A 21,939-nucleotide genomic window follows, 5' to 3' on the forward strand; every position below is an offset into this window, starting at 1 on the left:
TTGAAATACTGGGCACCACTTAACCAATTCTCCAATCCAGTCTTTGAGTGCTCTCTAACAACGTAGAACTCTCAGGTTTTGATGTAGAAGAAGTCTTTGTTGCATTTCACATGTTTTATATTAATTGCATCATTCATGAATGATGCAGTTAACGGCCAAGGATAGGAGGATGTGGTTAGGTCTCTGCCCAGAACTTAGGTTTCAGAACTGCGATTCCGTGAAGGGTTAACACCTGGCCCCCTCCAGATGGCCTGAGGTCAGAGCCTCTCTGGAAGAGGCGGGAGAACAGCCCTTCTGGAGAATTAGAAAGTTTAGTGCCTGCGATCTACTTTCAAAGCCAGGCAGCTGGAATTTAAGGGGCCACGGCTATGAACCCTGAGCATAAGTTGTTGACTGTGAGATGATCAGGCTTGAAAACTGAGCTGGTTCCTGGGTCAGGCAGGATTAAAGGGCCAGATGCTCAAAACAGTGATATTATGGGGATTTTTAAAAATCAACTTAAAGAATCACCAATACCTCCAACTATTTGCGCAAGGAGTTTTACCTTTTTAAAAACAAATTTAACCTTAGGGACAGATTTGCAGTTTCGCACACTGCATGTTCTCTAGGCTGGTGCCTCGAAATCTGCGTGCAGGAAAGCTGGCTTTGGGCTGTGTTTGGGCAGGTTTAGGGGACACAGTGGCCGGGAAACAGATGAGCAGTTGCAGGCTCACAGGGCAGCATGCAAGGTCGTTGGCTTCATCACAACCTGTTCCCTGACTCGCTGTGATGTTACAGGTGCCTTTCGAGTTTGCAGTTAACATACCCAGCATGGCTCTGTCTTTTGTTGCATTTCCTGCACTATTATCTAGGTTTTGGTGTTTCTCCTCCCCAATTTTTGCATCTGATGACTTACAGAATGTCCTTGATCTTCATGTGATGGCTCTGAGATGGGTGATAAAGAAGATGGGGCAATGGCAAGAATGAAGAAGGCCCTGCACTTGTGAGCCAAGCAGATGAGTGAAACTACAACACAGATCTTTGCTTAAAATCAGTCAGCAGGAAATTCCTCCCCATGCTAAGCGTGGATGTGCGTGGGAGAGAAGAAATACAGGCTGTGCCTGTATTTTCCGAATTTTAGAAGTTAGTATATATTAATGACACACTGAAAAATACCATTTAAAGACTGAAGCAGTGCTGTAATATGGTAGACTAAGTTATCTGGACCAATCCTCCCATTCAAACTAGAAAATGATGGATAAATGTTGAAATGAGTCTTCTTAAAGGCATCAGAAGGGTAACAAGGAGTAAAGAATCACCAAATCGGAACCTAACGGGAAGTACATACAAAAAAAACCTGAGTAGAGGCTGGGCTCTGAGATGGCTTTTGCTTCCGGGCATGGGCAAGTGTTGCCATGTTTGACTTGGGTTTGACAGCCTCAAAGGGCAAGGAGAAAAGCTCAGCAAATCCAAGGCTGTCCTAGGCGGGAGCTACAGGGCCATTCCCTGCAGATGAAGCTGAGGTGCCGAGAGCTGTGCCTGAGGATGAGGGTGCAGCAGAAGTAAGCCTGCTGCCCAGAACCTCGGGAACAGAGAAGGTCACCCCAGTGCCGAGCGGGGTATGTGGGAAGGCAAGGTCCCTGAGATACTGTAACCACATCCAGGCTTTTCTTGGATTCTCAGCCTCAATTTACATCACCTGGGTTGTCCAAAAGAAACTTAAGACACTAATCTGGACTCAGGATGTCATGAGCTGGCAGTGTCCAAGGCTGTCTGGCAGAAGCAAAAGCAATTACCCTTGGGAAAAAGATGCTTTTGTTGAAATCTTTCGAAGGTTATTCACAAGCAGTTCTTCAAGGATACGAGCGGCGTCACTGCAGCACAAACTGATTAACATACATTCTTTAAGGACAAGACAAGCTTGAAAACATCTGCAGGGAACTGAAAGCTATAAAAGTGATCCAGCAGATTTGAGAAAAATTGAAGCTCTGAAAATTACTAATCATAATAAAAAATTATATGGACAAGTTAGACAGATGTGATGGGGCTGAGCAAACAATCCATGAACCAGCAGATAAAAGGAGGAATTATCTAGAATGCAGCACAGAGGGACAAACAGAGGGAAAACGGAGAAGAGAGGTTAACAGACCCAGGAGAAGAGAGAGACGAGGGGGCAACGGCATCCTCTGAAGAGAGGATGACAGAGAAATCCCGGACCTGTAAGGCCACCACACACAGCCTCACAAGGACCAGCAATTCCCAAGCAAAGTGAATACAAAGAAATAAATGTCTAAACGTATCTTAGTGAAACTGCAGGATAATGGAGATGAAGAAAAAAAAACGCAAAAGCAGGTGGAGAAAAAAAATTACTTTCCAGAAAGATCTTTAGAAAATCTCCAAATGTCTGGAAATGAAATAACACACTTCTAAGTAGCCCAAGGGTCAAAGAAGAAATCAAAAAGGGAATCAGGAAGTATCTTGAACTGAATGAAAATCAAAACAACATATTAAGATTTGTAGGATGCAGCTGAAGCAGAATTAAAGGGAAATGGAGAGCACTGACTTCTGAGATCTCTCAAATCAATGAATTGGATTAGAAATAAATAACAGAAAGATCTCCAAATGTTTGGAAATTAAACAGCACACTTTGACCCAAAAGAGGAGAAAGTTTTGCTTTCAGCCACGATGGAGCAGAGAGACTGGGTTTCCCCTTTCCCCTCACATGTCTATTAAACTGGACAAAATACATGAAACAAGGGTTTTGATGTCACTCCCTCCCTTGCCTTCCCTCTTCCCCTTCTCCCCCCATCCTCTCCTTCTGTACTTATTCCCTGCTTCATTTCACAGAGCATTTGAGGAATATCATCATGTTTATCTCATTAGAACAAAACCTCCTTGAAGCTGGTGGCTGGGTCTTCTGTTTTGTGTCTCATGTGTCCTGGTACAACATCCCCGCATTGTGGTAACCAATTAATGTTGTTAAATGAAATGATCGTCAGCCAGTTCAAAACCGTGACCCCACTTTGCAGCACAGAGAATCTCTTAAATTTGTATTTTGCTTTTTACTTTTCTAAGCTTTTAAAATTTCACTTGATTCTCTCAAGAGTTCTGTGTAGGGGGCTTCCCTGGTGGCGCAGTGGTTGAGAAATCTGCCTGCTAATGCAGGGGACACGGGTTCGAGCCCTGGTCTGGGAAGATCCCACATGCCGCGGAGCAACTAGGTCCGTGAGCCACAACTACTGAGCCTGTGTGTCTGGAGCCTGTGCTCCACAACAAGAGAGGCCGCGATAGTGAGAGGCCCGCGCACCACGATGAAGAGTGGCCCCTGCTCGCCACAACTAGAGAAAGCCCTTGCACAGAAACGAAGACCCAACACAGCCAAAAATAAATAAATTAATTAAAAAATAATAACAAATGTTCAAGTACAATTGGTGTCTTAAAAAAAAAAAGAGTTCTGTGTAGTAGGTGGGTGGGTTTAATATGATCACTTTCCAGGTGGGAAAGTACAAAGACCCACTGCATCTATAGCACACTTGGGAGATCTCTCCAATTACACTGATTATTTGTGGTGAGGGTAATTAGATGTTAGGTGTGTTGTTAATTTTTTCTCTTCTAGATTTCAACTGGAAGACAGCAGAGGGCGCCTGACCACACAAAAGGTACACTAAATGTTAACGATATATTAGATTTAAGATTATTCATTAAAGTTTCAAAAATGTGAATTTCACTAAAATAGGACCGTGTACTTAATCTTTCTACTATTTTAGGATTCTGATCTCATTTTAAATGTTCTCTTCTCCTTCTTTCTTGGTAATGAGAGTTTCAACCTCACGTAAATCACCATGACACTATTAATTCCAAGAGCCTTCCAACTGAGCTTCAAGATTCTTTCAGATAATAAAAGTATGAAATCCTGCATCTACCAGATCCTTCCAAATCTTCAGCAGGGAATAGGCTCCCCCTTCTGTAGCTCTTAAGAGGCGACCCCTGTAATGTGTTGCAGACAGATGCGCTGTGACTGAAGGGCCATCTTACTTCAAGTGTATTGCCTCCAGGTTACCTAATATTCTCAGAAAAGTATAAAAGGATTAGGCATGCTCTTAGTCATATTGCACTAGAGGGAAAGTAATGGTTTCTGAGGAGCACTAGTGAGGCTTTCGCCATTTGTAGCTCATTGTTGAAGGCGATTATGTCTGCAGGTTCAGGGGCCAGGTTCCTGTGAAATTCTGCAGCTCCCTTCCAATTGGCTTCTAGCTGGTTCTTTTCTCTATCATCTCACATGTTCTCCCATTCTCCTACAATCAGTGTTGGGGACGGCGGCAGCCTGAATCCTATTCCACCCCACCCCCACCCCCCGTAGTTCCCCAAATTTTCTTTTTCTTTTTTTTAAAGATTTAATTTTTAAATTTATTTTTGTCTATGTTGGGTCTTCGTTGCTGTGCGCGGGCTTTCTCTAGTTGTGGTGGGCGGGGCTACTCTTCGCTGTGGTGCGTGGGCTTTTCCTTGTGGTGGCTTCTCTTGTTTGTAGAGCACAGGCTCTAGGCGCACGGGCTTCAGTAGTTGTGGCTCACGGGCTCTAGATAGCAGGCTCAGTAGTTGTGGCACACGGGCTTAGTTTCTCCGCAGCATGTGGGATCTTCCCGGACCAGGGCTTGAACCCATGTCCACTTCGTTGGCAGGAGGATTCTTATCTACTGTGCCACCAGGGAAGCCCTATTTTTCTTCTGGAAGACTAGGCTAATGGACAAGGCTTGGAGTTGGCTGAAAAAGCATTCCTCCCTGGCTGCTAAGAGATTAGTAAATTGATTGGATCTAAGTTGATTTTGTTACCGACCAGGATTCTTGGACTCCTTAATCAATAGAAATTGATAAGAGGCCAGAGAAGAAATTCAGGCAAGGCTTTATTGGGACTTGTGCTGCAGCACGAGGGAGCGAAACCAAGTAGCAGGTTCCTTTGCTTGCTCCCTGATGGGGGATGGGGGTGGGGGGGGCGAGCTGGTACCTTACATGGGGTGAGGGCATGAGGCGCTCCACGGGTTGGTCTCCAGCAGTGGCTTTGGTGGTCTGCCCCCGCCCCCAACTTGGCGGTGCTGAGTAGAGGGATCATTTGCAGTACCCGTGCTTTGCTTCCTTACTCCTCAGAAGTGGCAGTTGGGTCTTTTGTCTTTTTGTATCTTGTTCATAGTTTGCCCCAACTGCCACATGCATGCAGTTATTTTTAATCCCTTAGTTTCTTTGTATTTTGTTTGGAGGCGATTTGTCCAGGTGCAAGCACTGCACCAAAAGGTCTCAGGTCCCAGCCTGTCACAATTTCTTTAAGGCTGAGCCTTGTGGTGGTTCACCCACAAAGTAGGAAAAGAGATTATTTCCTGATTTATGCTTTCCCTTTGCCAAATGTTTGCTTGTGCTTGTCCTTAATTTATCCTGTTTCCTTGATCACAAGCCCAAAGATGACATCTTCTAAGCAATGAGAAGCATTTTCACTCTGCTCTGTCCAAACCATAGCATTCCACGTTCTACGTGTGGTTTTTCCCGTTTACTAAATCGTTTGAGTCAAATGCTAGCGGGCGGTTTTGGCTTCCCAGACTTGGAACACTGACTGCTCTCCGAGGGGGTGTCATCAGCCCTGCTCGATCATGGAGAAACAAGTCCCCTCACACAGGACACTTAAGGAGTCACCTAGAAGGCGGACTGGCAGGGCTGTTTTTCTTGCTGAGCACAGTACCCTCAGCCCCTAACAATATCTGGCGCTCAGGGTCTGCGAATCCTTTAAGTGCATAAGCATCTCTATGGGGAGCGAAGCCACAGCAATCATTTGACTCGTACAAGGGTTCGCGCTGACAAAACGCGGCTCATTTACCGAGTCACCCAGCTGGGTCACTGTGCAATGTGCACGCACTAAGCAATATGCGTAAACACGGCAGACACTGAAGCCAACCTTCAGGCCCGGGCCCGGTGGCGGCGGGAACAACAGGCGTCGAGTCCCCGGGAGGAGGTCTCCGAGCTGAGGGCGGACGGCACGGGGACGGGGACGGGGCCCCACTGCTTCCAGGCGGACGCCACCCAGAGCCCGAGGCCCCCAAGCCCGTTTCCAAAGGCGGAGCACAACGAACCCGTAAAGCCTCCATCCCCCGGCCCAGGCCCGCCCACTCCGCCCACTCCGCCCCGCCCTTGGAAGCGCGCGGGGGGCGGACCGGAAGTGACGCGCTTTCTGCGCGCCGCCCAGCACGTATTTTTTGAGCGCTGCGCGCCGCTCGAGACTCACAGGCGTCCCGGCATCTTCTCTGACGCGGCGGGATGGGCAAGAAGGGCAAGAAAGAGAAGAAGGGCCGCGGGGCGGAAAAGACGGCCGCCAAGATGGAGAAGAAGGTGTCCAAGCGCTCGCGGAAGGAGGAGGTGAGCGGGGCCGGCGGGCGGGCTGGCCTCCTTCGTCCCGGGTCTCGTGCGTAGCCGGGCCCCCTGTGCTGGGTGCTGGGAGGGGCCGGGCTGAGCGGGCGCGCCTCTGCAAGCCTCAGTCCTTGGCTTTAAAAAGGGGTACGTGATCCTCACGGCAGCTCTGAGCAGTGAGCGTCCGTGGAATAAGTAAGTGGAACTGTGGGGCGTTCCAGAACAGTTCTCTGTGTCTCTCTCCGTCTCTGTCTCTCCCTCTCCCTCCCTACCCCTCTTACTCTCTCCCCCTCTTACTCTCTCCCCTTCTTTCTCTCTCTCTGTCTTTACAAGGGTCTACAAATGGATCAGTGCTGAACTTAGAGGAGAGCGCTCTGCTCTTACTTGACTGTTGCTCACGGGCTCCCTAACCCGGGGCGGTTTATAGGGGTTAATGAGTGTTTGCTGCGCGCCAGGCATTGTGCTCTCTGGGCTTTAATTCTTACAACCAATTGAGTTAGGTAACTTTGGCGTCCCCATCTGACAGGAAATCGGAAGCTAACAGGTTACGCGCAGCTCAGGGTCACACAGCTGTGAGGTGGCTTGGAGCTGGAATTTGACCGGATGTCCCTGATCCAGAGCTCTTGACCACATACGCTTGTCCCTTTTCTTCCTATGGCATTCGTGTTTCCAATTCCTCATCTGTCAAATAATGGGGTTGGGCCTTTCCCCTCCCTGTCTCCTGTCATTTTTTGGCAGGGGGACTAAGCAAGTGGTCGTGGGGGACAACTTGGAGTTCTGCCCAGTGCAGAACTCATGTCTCAGATACCTGGTTGACACCTGCACGAGGCTGTCACGCAGATTCCTCCCCTTCTACACTGTCCTATTGAAGCCCCATCTCTTCACCCTGCTGGGGAGACCTACATCACCTGGGCTCACTCCCCTCCAGCCACACAACTCTGTGCTGTGTCTCAGATATGCCACCTTCTTTCTGCACCTCAACCCCAAATACATTCTTCTACACTGGCTCCTTTTCACCTTTGAGCCTGTTGTCACCTTGGAGAGGCTTTCCCCGACTAGGCCGCCTGTGCTGCCAGACCTACCCTGTCCCAGCCCCTCAGCCCCATGAGTGTGACACTCAGCCGTTTGAGAAGTGCTGCCTTAGAGTGGTAGGAGGGAAGCTTACCTGGCTCCTGGACCTTGTTCTAATCTGGTGAGATTTGTTCAACGTGCGGGCATGGGGAGCGGCTACTGGATTAACTGGCAAGAAGTGGAGGAGGTGGGGGTTGAAACGAGTCACCCGACAGTCACCGAACCAAAGTTGGGTCCCCTCGCCTGCACGCAGCAAAGCCAACCTACAGACCCCGGGTTGTGGTGAGGGAAACTGCGGGGTTTATTGCAGGTGCTTGGTAAGGAGTCCAGGCAGCTGGTGCTCAAAAGACCCGACCTCCATGAAGGCTTTCAGGGAAGGTTTTTAAAGACAGGGTCAGGGAAGGAGTGCTGTGGGCTGTGTGATCAGCTTGTGGGCGTTCTTCTTGTTGGTTGGTGGTGAGGTCATCGGGAGTCAACATCATCAGCCTGTTTCCAGCCCGTCTGGGGTCTGCATTCCGGGGGCAGCACGCAGTTAACTTCTTCCACCTGGTGGGCGTTTCCGTATCTGCGAAACAGCTCAAAGGACGTGGCGCAGAGTATCATCTACAGCTGTTGAGGAGGAACTGAAGGTCCTTGACTTTAAGACCAAACTATTATTATTTTGTCTTTCTTGACTGTTTTTCTTCTTTCTGCATTTTCTCATTTCTCTGATTAAATTTATTCTTTGGAACTTGGGAAGGCCTAGGAGGCTAAAGTTTTTCTACAGACAAGGGGCAGGCAGAGGACATGTTGGCGGGGGGCGGGGGGGTGTGCGGTTTCCTGTCCCCGGAAGGCTTCATAGGGTCCTGCTCAGTTAACGACGGCAGAGCCTGTGCTCCTAGCTAAGGGGTCGACGAGGCCTGCTCCCAAGCAGAGACACCGTGGTCGTGCCTGCCCTCGCGTGGCGGGGTTTGATGCTTCCTGCCGGCCTAGCCAGGTGGGTGCCAGTGCCACTCGCCCCAGGACTGATACAGCAGCTCTCCCTCCAGGCCTGCTGCTGCCCGTCGCAGCCACACCTTCCTCCCACCTTGTTCCCGTCTTCCCTTCTGCCTTTAAGGAAGATAATTTCTCGGGTGAGTGACAGTGGGCTAGGAACTGTGAGCTTATTGAGGCTCCAACAGTCACTTCTCCACGCGGGTCTTCCTGTAAGGGTCCAGTGGGTCAGTAACTTGTCTTGAGTACCTAATTACACATAGGAGTAGCAGGATAGCGGATGTTTTTGTGGACTCCCGTGAAGGTGAAAATTGGTAGAGCCAGTTGGGTCCTAATTTGTCGATACCTAGAAAAGTGGAAGCTACAACCTAGCAGTTACACATCTAAAGGTTTACCTTGGAAAAATTACCCCCAGCTACACAAAGACAGGTACTAGAGCGGCCGTGGTAGTATTTCTTGTAAAAAAGAAAATTTTGGAGGTGACCCAGATGTTCGGCAGCAGCTGGATGGGTGGAGAAACCATATAGCTCTGCCACCGTGACAACGAACGGGTTCAGGGCATCAAGCCTTTCTTTCAGCAGTGTTAAGCAAAAAAGCAAGTTGCAAGGGAATATTCAGTACGATAACATTTACATGGAATTGAAAAACCTAAAACAATAACGTACGTGGTTTAGGGATACATAACATGTAGTAAAAGTATAGAGAGATGGCGTGAGAGTAAGGAGCCCTCCATTCCAGAGAGTGGCTGCCTTCGGGAAGGTGAAGGGGGTACACACGGTGGGGGCGGGGTTGCGGGTGGCCGTTCGGGCCCAGGGGGTGTGATGCTCTGATGAAAGGAACTGAGAGGAAGCCAGTGTGGCTGGGAGAGTGAGGAGATGGGGTGGGACGTGAGGCAGGCGAGGGCGGGAGAAGGGTCTGGAAGACCCGCTTTCAGGCCCTGCAGAATGTGGAGCCTGGGAAGGAGAGCCGGGGTGGGGTGGGGTGGGGTGGGGTGGGAGGAAGGATGGGGGGGACAGATGCCAGGTCTCAGCATGAGCAAGGTGCTGGGCTGAGCATTGAAGAGAAGGATGGGAGACTTTCCCGTGACAGACAGATCATGCATCACTGCGGGGTGGGCGGCACTAGTGTAAATGCAGGGACTTAGGGCAAGAAGACTGAGTTCCAATGCTGCCCAGCTGTGCACGGAAATTGGCGCCTTAACGTCTAAATTGGTTTCTGCGTTCCTAACGGTGGAGACCTTCGTACACGGATTGGCTGCAGCTGATAGATGTCGGGCCCCCACCGCGCAGGCGCCGTTCTAAGCAGACTGACATGTCTGGTTCATTTGGAGCTTATGTTTTGTTATGTTGGTGGGAGGGAGGTGGAAACAAAATAAATAAATGAACAAGAAAACATCAGACCCCGCTCTGCAGACAGCAAAGCAGGCTGGTGCGGTGGCCCAGGCCTGGGTTTCCAGGGGTGGCTGAAGGTGTTGGCGTGAAGTTGGGTGGGCTTGTCTGAGAGGAAGGCCTTGGGGGGGCGGGGTGAGGGTTTGGAAGGAGATGATGCACATGCCGTGCGCGGGAAGGTCAGGCCCTGAGTATTTGCGCGTGTGTCAGGTTCTGTGTGTTTGAAATGGGAGAAACAAGTTCTAATTCACGGGTGTGACTGGACCCTGGTCAGGTCAGAGGGGCTGGGGAAAGCTGACCCAGGCATCTGGCCACGTGATAGGGTTTAAGAAAACGTCTCACGTGTGGTGGCTTGTCTGTCTACAGGAGGACCTCGAAGCCCTCATAGCCCACTTCCAGGCTCTCGATGCCAGAAAGACTCGGATCGTGGAGACACCCTGCTCCCCGCCTTCTCCAAGGTAAGCAGCACGGACTCTCCAGTGTAGCTTCCGACCTGAAGTTTTCTGGTATAGATTGGAAAACTGCTTGAAGTAGACACCGTGTTTTCATAAGTAGCCGGGCACTTGGGACATTTTCGTCATGAAAACCCGCCAGATCAGCTCCCACAAAACATTTCTTTCAGTTCCACTTAGGAAGAATGGGAGTGAGGCAACTCAGCTTCATTGTCGTGTAGAAACACGGCGACGAGGTCCCCCGGCACAGCTGCTCTCCTGGTCAGGGAGGTTGTGTGGGTTTGGTCGCTCGCCACCTGGTGACAGTCTGTGGGCAGTCCGTGAGCTTCTCCTTGCTTCTTAGGTTTCTAAAGGCCCATCACGGTGCGAAACTTAAAATCATGATAGCTTTTTGCTGTGTTCGTTCATAATGCTTTCAAATTCTCATGTGAAAAGTGGGACCATTAAATGTAAACTGTCTGTTAGCCATTTTAGGTGGGTTTGTAGTTTATGTGAGGAGCTCCAGCATCTTTTGTAGGATTTGAGACTCTGTGGAAGGAGCAGGCTGTGGGGTTTCTTTTGTTTTTTAAAAAATTAATTAATTAATTTTTGGCTGCATTGGGTCTTCGTTGCTATGTGCAGGCTTTCTCTAGTTGCAGCGAGCGGAGGCTACTCTTCATTGCAGTGCACAGTCCTCTCATTAAAGTGGCTTCTCTTGTTGCGGAACACAGGCTCTAGGCACGTGGGCTCCAGTAGTTGCGGCTCGCGGGCTCAGTAGTTGTGGCTCGCGGGCTCTAGAGTGCAGGCTCAGTAGTTGTGGCACATGTTGCTCCGTAGCATGTGGGATCTTCCCGGACTAGGTCTCGAACCCGTGTCCCCTGCATTGGCAGGTGGATTCTTAACCACTGCGCCACCAGGGAAGCCCCAGGCTGTGGTTTTCACTGGCTTCTTGCTCCTTTCTTCCCGTCCCCTTGGCTCCGGAATGCCAGTTGTTCTCTAATTTGATCCAGGGATTCAGGCTCAATAGTTCTTACACCTGCTCCTGGCAGAGCAGAGGCCGGTCATGGAGTGCATCAAGCTAGGAGCCCAGGGAGGCTGAGTGACCCTGATAAGGAGATGCCATGTCCTTCGGAGAAGGGGAAATGCCTTAACGGCACGAGCATCCGGAGCTGTCTTGTTTAGTTGAGAAACGATTTGCTTTGTTTCCCTCAGGCCTGAGTGGAGGCCTTGGTCTAGCACGTCAGGAAGGGAGGTGGTAAGAGTGCCCCCCTCTGCTCCAGTGGGTGCAGGGCACGGCTCCGGATCCCACGGCTTCGCCCCCGGCGTGCGATCGTTACCTGTTCAGGGTCGGGAGCAGTGTGCTTACCCCTGAGCAGACACAAGCGGCTTTGCAGCCGCTCCCAAAGTTGCAGATCCTTCTTGTTCTTCGGCTCATAAATTCCGTTAGGAATCTGCTGTGATTTTCCTTGTATTTATCGTGTTATCGTTGAGGCCAAGCATAAGAGTCACACATGGTAGGTGGACGTTTTCATCTGAATTGTTGAAGCAGATAAATCCATGAGACCTTTGAGGCTTTATCTGTACAGCACCCCTGAGGGAATTCACTTTGAATGTGGGTTGACTTCTTTTGGATGACATTTTTCCTAAAGTATGCTGCCCAAAAAGCCAGGTGTAATGTCACAATATGATGTGAGACGTTGGCAGTTCCATGGGTCAGCTGGGAAGCTTCCTGGCAGAAGGGAGCAGTTGGAGCTGAGATCTACTGGGATGCAGACCTTTTGGTGGTAACCTTAGTACCTTCTCGCCTCCACCTCTCTATCGCATTACGGGAAAAAACCCAGGAAAATCACCAAGTTTAAGTGTGTACGTCCCCACGTCTTGGCTCAGAGGTAATTTAATGGGGACATGAGGATGAGGTGCTCGGTTGTACTGGAGCCCAGGGCGTACTATCTTGCCTTGAGGGTTTGACTACAGAGTTTCTCAGCCTATAGAATGTCTCTGTCTACAATAAATCCCCAGGAGAAAAAGTTTTCAGATTTCCCAGACTTCCTTGACCTTGAAACCCTTTTCCCTTTGAGAAGCGTCCTGTGGGATTAATGTGGAGGGCATCTTGGGGAATGCCGCTCTAAGGGCTTCTGCAAGAAGGGTATTTTCCCTCTCAGTCACCGTGCCCTTCATTACTTCTGCTGCAATGGTCAGGACCTACTTATAATTCCCTTATGGCTATTCTCTTGTCCTCGTGTGTGAAGTAAATAGAAAAGTATTTGCGTTTTCTAGATGGAAGGAATCTGGGATGTATATTGAAATGCTTCAATACTGGACCTCTTAGAACAGTTTAGATTGTGATTTAAGAGGATAGACCTTTAAAACAGGTCAGTTCTGGAAAATTGGCACATAAATAGGAGCCCCTAGACTTCCCACTGCTGATGATTTTCAGCCAAATGCTGTGTGAGTAGCCCCTGCCCTCCTAGGAGACTGAGCCTGGGTGTTAGTGTCTTGAAGGTGAGGCTGCTTCTAAGGACGGTGCCTCAGCTTCTGTCCTCAGTGCCAGGCTCCTCTCTCACAGAAGTTTAGGACGGGCATGTCCCTGGTGGCGAAGCCCTCTGATAGAAAGGAGAACGGCTCTCAGTTTGGGCGTTAAGTGGTTTGATTTTGTGTTGAGCTGCTGCTTGTGTCTCTTGCAGGTTAAATGCCTCACTCTCCGCTCATCCTGAGAAAGATGAATTAATCCTTTTTGGTGGTGAATATTTCAATGGCCAAAAAGTTAAGTATATATTTTCTTCTTTCCCTCCACGTTTTCATGGGTCTCATTTAGAGGAAACGTCATTTTAAGCTGATGTCAGATATTCATGGTCCTTTAACTCCCCTCTTGTGTGTCCACATGTCAGAACTGGCCTGGACCTTGGTCCTTGACAAGGCACCAGGGTCCTTTAGGGACCTTTAGGGTCACGCCTCTTACCGCCTGCATGAGGTGGGCCAGCACCCTGCTGTTCTTCCTCATGATGGGTTTCCAAAGGTGTTTGAATAGGGAAAGTGCTGATAAATTGCAGAGCAATTGATAAATTGTACAACCTGTAATTTTTATTTTTGAGCAGACCAGAAAGCCGTGTGTTTCAGAGCTATAGATGAAACCGTTCCAAAATCCTGAGTTCACCTTCCCTGCATGGCGGTCCAGAGATGGTCTTTGTCATTGTGTCATCATCCTGAAGGGTCCGGGGACCAGCCTTAGAAAACACGTTTCCTGGGGAGAGCTAGTGATTGAGATCCTACCTTCCATTTGCTGTCGCTTGTGTGGAAGCAGCATTCGTGACACTAAATTTCCTCTTCCTTTCTGCAGACTTTTTTCTATAATGAACTCTACATCTACAACATCAGGAAAGACGCCTGGACTAAAGTTGAAATCCCCAACCCACCTCCGAGGCGTTGTGCTCACCAGGTACGTGTCCGTATGGCCATCAGCCTCCCCTCCTCTCTCTGACTCGGGGTTCCATGACAGACCTTTAGAGCTGGTGACGGCGGGCAGCCTGGTGTGGAGAGGCTGGACCTTGCACCTGGTCCTCACTCTCCAACTTGGACTTGCTTCTGAGCTGCTTCACACTCAGACTTCACCTGTGAGGCTGGGAGAGGAACTCCTGCTCCTCCAGGTGGTGTGAAGCTAGGTGAAAACACCTACGTGGTGCCTGGCGTGTAGCAGTCAGGAAAATGGTCCTGTATTTGAGTGAGAGAGGCTCCCACAGGCCCAAGATCTGGTGACCAGAGAGATGAAGACAAAAAGACAGAGTGAAAGGTGTCAGCGGTTACCGAAAGTAGCTATTGCAGAGTGAAATGAGTCGTGCCCAGGGACGCTAAGGGAGCAGTGCCAAGTCGGCGTGCTTTCAGCTCGTTTCTGCTCACCGCAGCGAGCGCTGTCAGAGCCGATGACTTACAGGGAAGGGGCCCTGGTTTCATGGTTCCACCTTCGTACGCTCCGCGAGGGCGGGCATTGGTCTGTCTTGTTCATCATTGTACCTGGGACAGTGTTGGGGCTCAAAAGATAATGTGAAAGAGTGATGCCTCTCCAGGGTCAGCCTACCGCGGCATGACTGAAACGTCCCTCCACAGTGTGTGCGTCTCCTTTTTCTAATCCTGCGCTCAGAGTAACCTCCCGATTGAAATGGGGTCTGTGAGGGGGAGCCGAATGCCTGAACTGCATAGACGTCTCGTGCATAGCCGGGCTTGCAGGCATTTGGACTGGTTCATCTTCTGGAAGAGAGGCATGCACTGCTTTCTGGTTTAAAAACTAGACCTTAGAAAGGCTGGGTTTTAATTAATAAATGGATCTTGGTAAGTTCTAGTCCATTCACCGGAGCCCTCTCCAGTTCTGAGAATGCACCCACCCCAGGCCTCCAGGCTAAGCACTTAGTCCTGTCCTGTCCCATCCCGGCCCATCCTGGCGGGGAGCAGTCCCCTCTCAACGCCTCTCCAGTTCCTGGGCCCCAGGAACACAGGCTGAGGTGCTTCTTTGGTGTTTGTTTTCTTATCCGTTTTAATCAGTTATTAACTCTGTCCTTGAAGAATTAGTGTCATAAGTCTTTGAGATTTTTAAGTCAGTTACTTTGGCAGGCTCTGATTTGTATGTACATCTTGGGAGTACTTTATGAGTCTGAGGGTTAATGTTATCCCTGTAGATAAGGTTGGCTTGCTGTTTACTCTGTGAATTTCACAACAAATCAGAGCTCTGGGAAACAGAAAATTGGTTATAAAGTCTTTTGCCTAAAGGTCATTACAGTTCAAATTCCACTACATTAAATTCTGAGGCATAAAAATTCCCTCATGGGACTTCCCTGGTGGTCCAGTGGTTAAGACTCCATGCTCCCAACGCAGGGGGCCCGGGTTTGATCCCTGGTTAGGGAACTAAATCCCAGGTGCTGCAACTAAGACCCGGTGCCACCAAATAAATAAATAAATAAATATTTTAAAAAGTTTTTTCCTCATTATGGACTAGTTTAATGAATGTGATGATAGAAGCCACGTTCTTTAATCAATTAGGGGCAAAATGAGTAGAAGGAGAAAGCTTATACGTGGACCCTTCATTCTGTCTTTTCTCTCTAGATTTTTGGGGGATTATTTTATTTTGTTCACTCATTCATTCATTCATTTAGCTGTGCTGTGTGGCTTGTGGGATTTTAGTTCCCCAACCAGGGATCGAACCCATGCTCCCTGCATTGGGAGCGTGGAGTCTTAACCCAGGACTTCCCTGGCGGTCCAGTGGTTAAGTTATTTTAGCGTGTAATTTGAGGGTTCATTGGCCTTTTCTAAAATGAATACAGCCAGTGAGAGCAGGGAAGGGGTCACGAGGCCCACTGAAGGTGTGCCTGACGACGACCTGTCAGGCCTCACCTGTCAGGCCTTGGCTGGTGCTCCGCTCCCGGCACCCTCCCCTGGGGAGAATGTTCAGACACTCGTGCCTGGACGGGCTGACGGGACTGTTGAGAATGGAGGGGTGGGGGAGTGGGAGGTGCGGGCGCAGACGGAGTTCACGTTTTGTTACTCGCCTGATGGTTTGTTTCTCCCCAAGCAATAACTAACTAAACTCACTTGAAACAAGATGCATTCTCTCATGCAGTAGAACAAAAGGTTCCATATGGTTAAAAAAATGTCACCTGTGTTCTCGTCAGCCTTTGTGCGAGCCTGAGCAGTAAGGAGTTTACGGAGAAGAGGTAATGTTTACAAAATGCTTGTTCCTGAGTGAGCAGATTGTGTGGACAGCGCCCACATGAGCTGCAGGAAGTGTTTTCCTCCAGCTCAGTCACAGCTTCATTGCCGTCCATCCGAGAAGGTGTTGCAGACTTGTTCCTTGGGAAATTCTGAGCATCTTTAACATGCAAGGCGCTCTTCTAGGGCTGCAATACGGCGACAGAAAAGACACATTTGCCATTCTTGGTGATGTCCCATATTTTGTGTTTTCTTTGGTCCTGATGGCCTGGCACGTTTTTAGGACTTGGCTTTCACAAAGCTGACGTGTGTGGCTGATGTCAGAATCCATTCACAGAATCTGTATGTTGTTTGGACTCCATTGTGCCTTTTTTTTCACCCTTGGAGGGAGAGTCGTGAACTTAAGGTTTTCTAGACATGATTTTATTCCAGTTAAGACAACAATACAGAAACCCAAACACCTGGGAAGCATACAGCCTCGTGGGACAAGGAGCAAAGTAGATGCTGGCTAGGACAGCCCTGCCTTGTATGGGGAGCAGTGCCGTCCTACTGTGGTCACTGGGCAGTGCTTTGCCTCTGTTAGATCCAGGGAATGTTGGTTGTTTACATGTTTATTTATTATGTTCATGTTTTCTTCTAAGTCTTTGGACGTATTTATAACTTTTCAAGTCCTTGTCTGCTGATTCTCTAGTCTGTGTCATTTCTGGATCTCTTTGTATTGACTAACCTTGTTGATATGGGTCACATTTTTCTGCTGGAGCTGTGTGGTTAGGTGATAGACTTTGTGAATGCAAAAGCAGATCTTAGGGGAGCCTGGGCAAGCCCCAAAGCTGAGATACATCCCTGAACACCAGAGCAGTTCTTGTCTTCTTATTCACAACATTCCCACTGGAGTCTCCATACTCCTTCTCTGTCAGGTTGTCATTTTTCTGATGCCTTCTGCAGTTTCAGCCTGGCCCACAAGGAGACAGCGTCCTCAGTCTGTGTCACGCTAGTAAAGTGGGTGGTGTTTGGGTTGCCCAGACCCCTCCTGCCATGAGCATGACGCCATTCAGTGAAGTGCCACTGGAGTGTTGACTGTCTGCGTTTGTTTTCGTTCATCAACAGATGATGAGTTTCGTTCTGGTAGGTGGCTCAGCCTCGTGCAGATCACCGTGAGCCTTTGGAGGCTTTCTCTAAGCATGGTAGCTCCATGGCGTGGCCTTTCTGGGGTCTCTAGTGAACGCCCTGGGTATTTGGTGACACCTTTCACTCTGGTTGGAAGCTGTCTGTCTCCGAGCCCCCTGTGAGCTCAGGTCGTTTCCAAGTTTTCAGCCTCGCAGTGATGGTGCCCGGCCTCCGGCGGTCTCAGTCTGCACACGTGCAGCTTAGTGTTTATGGGCTCCAGGGGAGCCCACCCAGACTTCAGGGTGCTCGGCCCTGCAAATTCCAGCTGCCTCAGCATCCTGGAACTCTGGCTTCTGTTTCCTCAGCTCAGCAGGACCACGAGGGTGCGAAACTGCCTGCAGGGTCAGAGGGCTGACCTTGCTTGTTTACCGTCTCTCAGGATCACGGTCCTGCACGTCGTGTTGTCTGGCTGTTGTGCTTCATAGGTTTTGTCCAGTTTCCTCCTTGTTTACAGTGGGAGGGCTGGCATGGTGCTGATTGCTGAGCCTGGTCAGAAGTGGAAGTTTTATGCCTGTCTCTTTATAGTTTTCATCTTCTCTTGAGTAGTATGTTAGCTCTTTCTTGGTGTTTATGGTCTTTGAGGAGGAGGTTAATACAGAGCCCTCAGATCACCGGCCATCAGTCCACCTTCGTGTCGCCCCCCGAGTTCTGCCTGTGATGGGACGTGGGAGACACACTCTGGTCACAGTCTGTTTTCTTGCCTGGAGTTTGACTTCATTTTTTAAGAGTGGCTCTGAAAACTGCTTATGTAAGTAATAAATATTCATTGTGAAAAAAAAATGAAAATAATGAAAGCAGAGTAAGTCCATTGTCCATTCTTCCAGAACTCCTAATTTATATTTTCTGCGTCTTTTCTCTGCACCTGTGATTCATAGTTCTATGCATCTATATTTCATATTAGTTGGACTATACACATGCATACATGTGTATACGTGTGTGTGCACATACATACATGTGTATATGTATGTATACATACATGTATTCTCCCTGTACTGTTCTTCCCAGTTAATGCATTATTTGTGGTATTATCCTGGGACATTCAGTAGCTTCTATAATATGATATTTCAAAACTATATGGTATTGCGTAGCGTGAAAGTACTACCTAAACTTCATTAAGCTCAAAAAAATGTGTTAGGTTTGGGCCTGAGCTAATCCTCATGTCTGGTTTAAAGATTTGAAGTGATCAGTTTCTTTCTTTATAATTACTGGGGTTTTAGAGTCCTAGGAAGCTGGCTTGTCTCTTGATAGGTCAGTCCTGAGAGGATGCACAAGACTGAGTGAAAATGGTGGGGGGGGGGGCACATCACCCTAAGTGTGTCACCAGGACCCTCCAGTTAGTCCAGGGCAGGAGCTGCATCGGTGATGGAGCCGCAGTTCTGCAGCATTAAGCTTAATTAAGAGAAGGACCGCGCTGCAGTGCAAGCCCCAGGGTGCTCGGAGGGTGCCCGGGGGGGGGCCTCCTGGGAACCACCGTCTGACCACTCAGTGTGTGCTTGTCCGTGGCGGTTTGCGAGGGCAGGAGGCATTCACACAGGCTGCTTTGGAGCACCTGGCGTCCAGCTGCCCCCGACCCAGTTCCCCTGCCCCGGCCACACTGTGCCTGCTGCCGTCGGCACTGCTTGTGAGCCCCTGGCCAGATGGCCCCTCAACAGGTTCCCGTCCCGCACCCCCTTGGTGTGAAGGACGGGCCCAGTTGCCTCCTTCGCTGTCTGGGCCCAGGGCTGGTGACTCTCAGGGCGGGCTGGCCCACCAGTGGCTTGTGTGGCTCTCCCAGCCCAGGCGGTCCCGCCTGGTTCCCACGTGGCCTGTGAGCCCTGGGCCTTCAGCAGAACCACAGAGGGGCAGGCCACGAGAAGGACCTGATGGGGCAGGCATTTGAAGACGAGGTCAGGGCTTGGCACCGGGTGGTCTGGGGGAGGGGCTCCGGTTTTACCTGAGAGCTGTATGGCTGTGCCCTGACCTGTCGCCATTCTCTCAACAGGCTGTGGTGGTGCCCCAGGGCGGCGGACAGCTGTGGATCTTTGGCGGGGAGTTTGCCTCTCCCGATGGAGAGCAGTTCTACCACTACAGGGACCTCTGGGTCCTGCATTTGGCCACCAAGACGTGGGAGCAAGTCAGGTAAGGTGAGGAGCATGACCCCTGGGCCCGCTCCTGTCCCGTGCCAGCGTCTGGGGTTCACGGTGGTGGGATCGGCTCTTGTAGGATAATTCCAGGGCTCCAAGGAGCGTGGTTGCCCGCCTGGGAGACCAGCCTGGCTGGTAACCAAAGTGAGGGAAGAGCTTCCCCTTCGCGGAGTGGCCCGGCCCGGTGCCGGCTGCCTGACATCTGGCTTCGTGGAAGGCGTTGCCAGGGTCTCTGGGACCAGCGCCGCATCCGGGCTCATTTTCCTGGTCCTCCCTCCCCTCGTCAGCGTCAACGATGATCATGTTTTGCTGCAGTTCTCCTGTCTGTTTATCGCCCCAGAGGAGGCTCTGGGTTTCAGCTTGCTGCCAGTGGAGTGCCGTGTCACTGAGAGGAAGTATCTGGCTAGGTCTGCTTGACATAAGAATAGTGGAGCTTTTAAGAGGAAGGACAGGGGAGGCTTTACGTCACTGTTCAGTAAACCAGGCTCGGCCATCGTTGATGCTCGATTCCACCTTCTGTCGGTGACGTTGACCTGTGGTTGTCATGTTCACCCCTGCAGTCTCCGTGGGCAGAGCCACACGGCTGACTCTGTAGAGAGACGGACGGTGTGTCTGCGTATAAATTATGTACAAGAAGAAGCCTAGTAGCACGACGGATTGAAAGTGGAGTCAGTGGCTTTGCCCTTGTGGGGTGCACGCGCGGCTCTGGGGCACTGGCTTTGTACTGTTAAAGCAGCCGCCAGGCTCCCCGCCTCAGCGGAGCGGAATTCGGGGGGGTTCAGGACTGCTGTCAGGTCCCGGGACTTGCATCCGAGGGAGGTCCCTGGAGGGTGTGCTCCGTGGTCCCCTGAGGGGCCTTTTAGGAGCCCGTGAATACCCGGCTGTTGGCCTGCTCAGGTCGGCTTCCAGCCTGGAGCGTTAGACTCGGTGTAAAGAGCTGACCGTGAGGGTGATGGGAAGGTGCTCAGACATTCCCAAGCTCGCCAAGCTGCCGGGGAAGCTCTGGAGAGCAATCCTCGTAAAGCTGGACCCAGGGTGAGCCTTGGCGTGCTCTCCCGAGCGCCGCTTGCATCGCCTTCTCTTGCTTGCTTTGGGAAACGCGTGGCAACTAAGAACTTTTCACATTAAAAATTGATTTTGTTGTGTATATATTGAGACCTAGTCATTTTCTTTTCTTTTTTTTTTTTTAATTAATTAATTAATTTATTTATGGCTGTGTTGGGTCTTAGTTTCTGTGCTAGGGCTTTCTCTAGTTGTGGGAAGCGGGGGCCACTCTCCATCGCGGTGCGCGGGCCTCTCACTATCGTGGCCTCTCTTGTTGCAGAGCACAGGCTCCAGACGCGCAGGCTCAGTAATTGTGGCTCACGGGCCTAGTTGCTCCGCGGCATGTGGGATCTTCCCAGACCAGGGCTCGAACCCGTGTCCCCTGCATTGGCAGGCAGACTCTCAACCACTGCGCCACCAGGGAAGCCCGAGACCTAGTCATTTTCATTTTCCCCTTAATTTAAAGAGTGTTCAGGCCCAGAGCATGTACCCTTTTTTGTCTTTCTTGCTTTGCTTCAGTTATTCTTTTCAAAATCCAGTTGTTATTTCTTTGTTCACTTCTGGTGAATTGGTTCTTGATGTTTTCGTTGCATGTTTGTCAGCTTTGGTAGCTTTTGCCTGTAACGTATGGGTGAGGGCCGGTGAATGGCTCCGTGAGGAAGCAGCACCCGTGGGGCCTGGTGTTGATGGTGGCGGCATGTTGTGGGGTGTCCCGCAGTGGCCTGCTGGGCTGTGTTGTGGCGCGTGCTTTCTCGTGGCCTTCAGATCTTTCCGGTTCCGTTACAGGTGTTGCAGGTGTTCGCTCCGAGGAAGCAGGGAGGCACTGGTGACATGCAGTCACTGCCCTTTGCAGACTCGCCTCGCCTGCTGTCCCTAGCCCCGCCTCATTGCGCGCCTTGAGCTGTGTCCCGGCGTTATGGGCCTGGTTACGCTTTGGCATTCGAGGCCTCTGTCCGAAGTCAGAAGTTGTTCCTGGTGAGCAGGTCTCGCATTACTTTTTTGCTGATTGTAATTAAAGTGGGAGAATTCCCAGAGGTATACTGGGGGACCTACTAAATGCTAATGTGAAGGTGCAGAGGCAGAACTGAGCTGCCTTTCTCAGCCCCCCTGCTCTAGCCTGGATAGAGTGGTGTGGCAGGGAAAGGGTTAAGCGCTTACTTTTTGTCTTTTTTGTCTACAGCGTCTTTTTTTTGAGCCAACCTCCTGGGCCGCCATCTCTGGTTCTCGGTGGGGGATGGGCAGCCGGGCGGAGCTGCGCTGAGCTGCTCTCTTCAGCAGCCAGGGTGCGGCGGTGCGTTTCACCAGAGCCCGCGGTCCCTGCGGGGCTGAAGGTCGGGGGGCGGAGGGCCTGCCCCTGGCTTCTCCTCTTACTCTGTCTGCCGGGAGATTTTAATCGACCGGCTGAATTTCTGTGTCTCTGCTGCTCAGCCCGGTTCAGTTACCGCTGCTTCACGTGCCTACGGTTCCCAGATGCGTTGTGTTTGAGGCTGGCTCTGCTTTTAAGGCCCCTGGTGGGATGCAAGAAATCAGAAGCGGTGTGCGAGAGATACTGTGTGGTGACGACCTCCGTTCCCCTTTGTCCTCGTGGGCGCTGGGCTCGGTGCCTGGGCGTGCGCACAGCCGCAGCCCTTCCCCCGCCCTGCCCCAGTGTGTTCTGTGAGACCAGCGAGGAAGGTGTGCCCT

General features: G+C 50.6%; 1 protein-coding gene across 4 annotated transcripts in view; it reads left to right on the top strand.

The window, feature by feature from the left end:
- The first annotated feature begins 4,853 nt into the window (after positions 1 to 4,853).
- KLHDC4 (kelch domain containing 4) overlaps positions 4,854 to 21,939 on the top strand; it is a 58,357-nt gene continuing 41,271 nt past the window's right edge. For 2 of the 4 annotated variants that reach the window (XM_082368716.1, XM_082368714.1), the window contains exons 1-6: positions 4,854 to 6,094; positions 6,206 to 6,375; positions 10,164 to 10,255; positions 12,913 to 12,991; positions 13,566 to 13,664; positions 19,071 to 19,207. In XM_082368716.1, coding sequence (XP_082224842.1) covers positions 6,277 to 6,375; positions 10,164 to 10,255; positions 12,913 to 12,991; positions 13,566 to 13,664; positions 19,071 to 19,207 — 506 coding nt within the window. In that variant the 5' untranslated portion in view covers positions 4,854 to 6,094; positions 6,206 to 6,276. Of the gene's footprint in view, positions 6,095 to 6,205; positions 6,376 to 10,163; positions 10,256 to 12,912; positions 12,992 to 13,563; positions 13,665 to 19,070; positions 19,208 to 21,939 lie in introns of those variants that run through there. The other 2 variants (XM_082368713.1, XM_082368715.1) reach the window with 2 other exon arrangements.

The sequence above is a fragment of the Balaenoptera borealis genome (genome assembly GCF_965194805.1).
Source record: "Balaenoptera borealis genome assembly, chromosome: 19".
Classification (NCBI taxonomy): domain Eukaryota; kingdom Metazoa; phylum Chordata; class Mammalia; order Artiodactyla; family Balaenopteridae; genus Balaenoptera; species Balaenoptera borealis.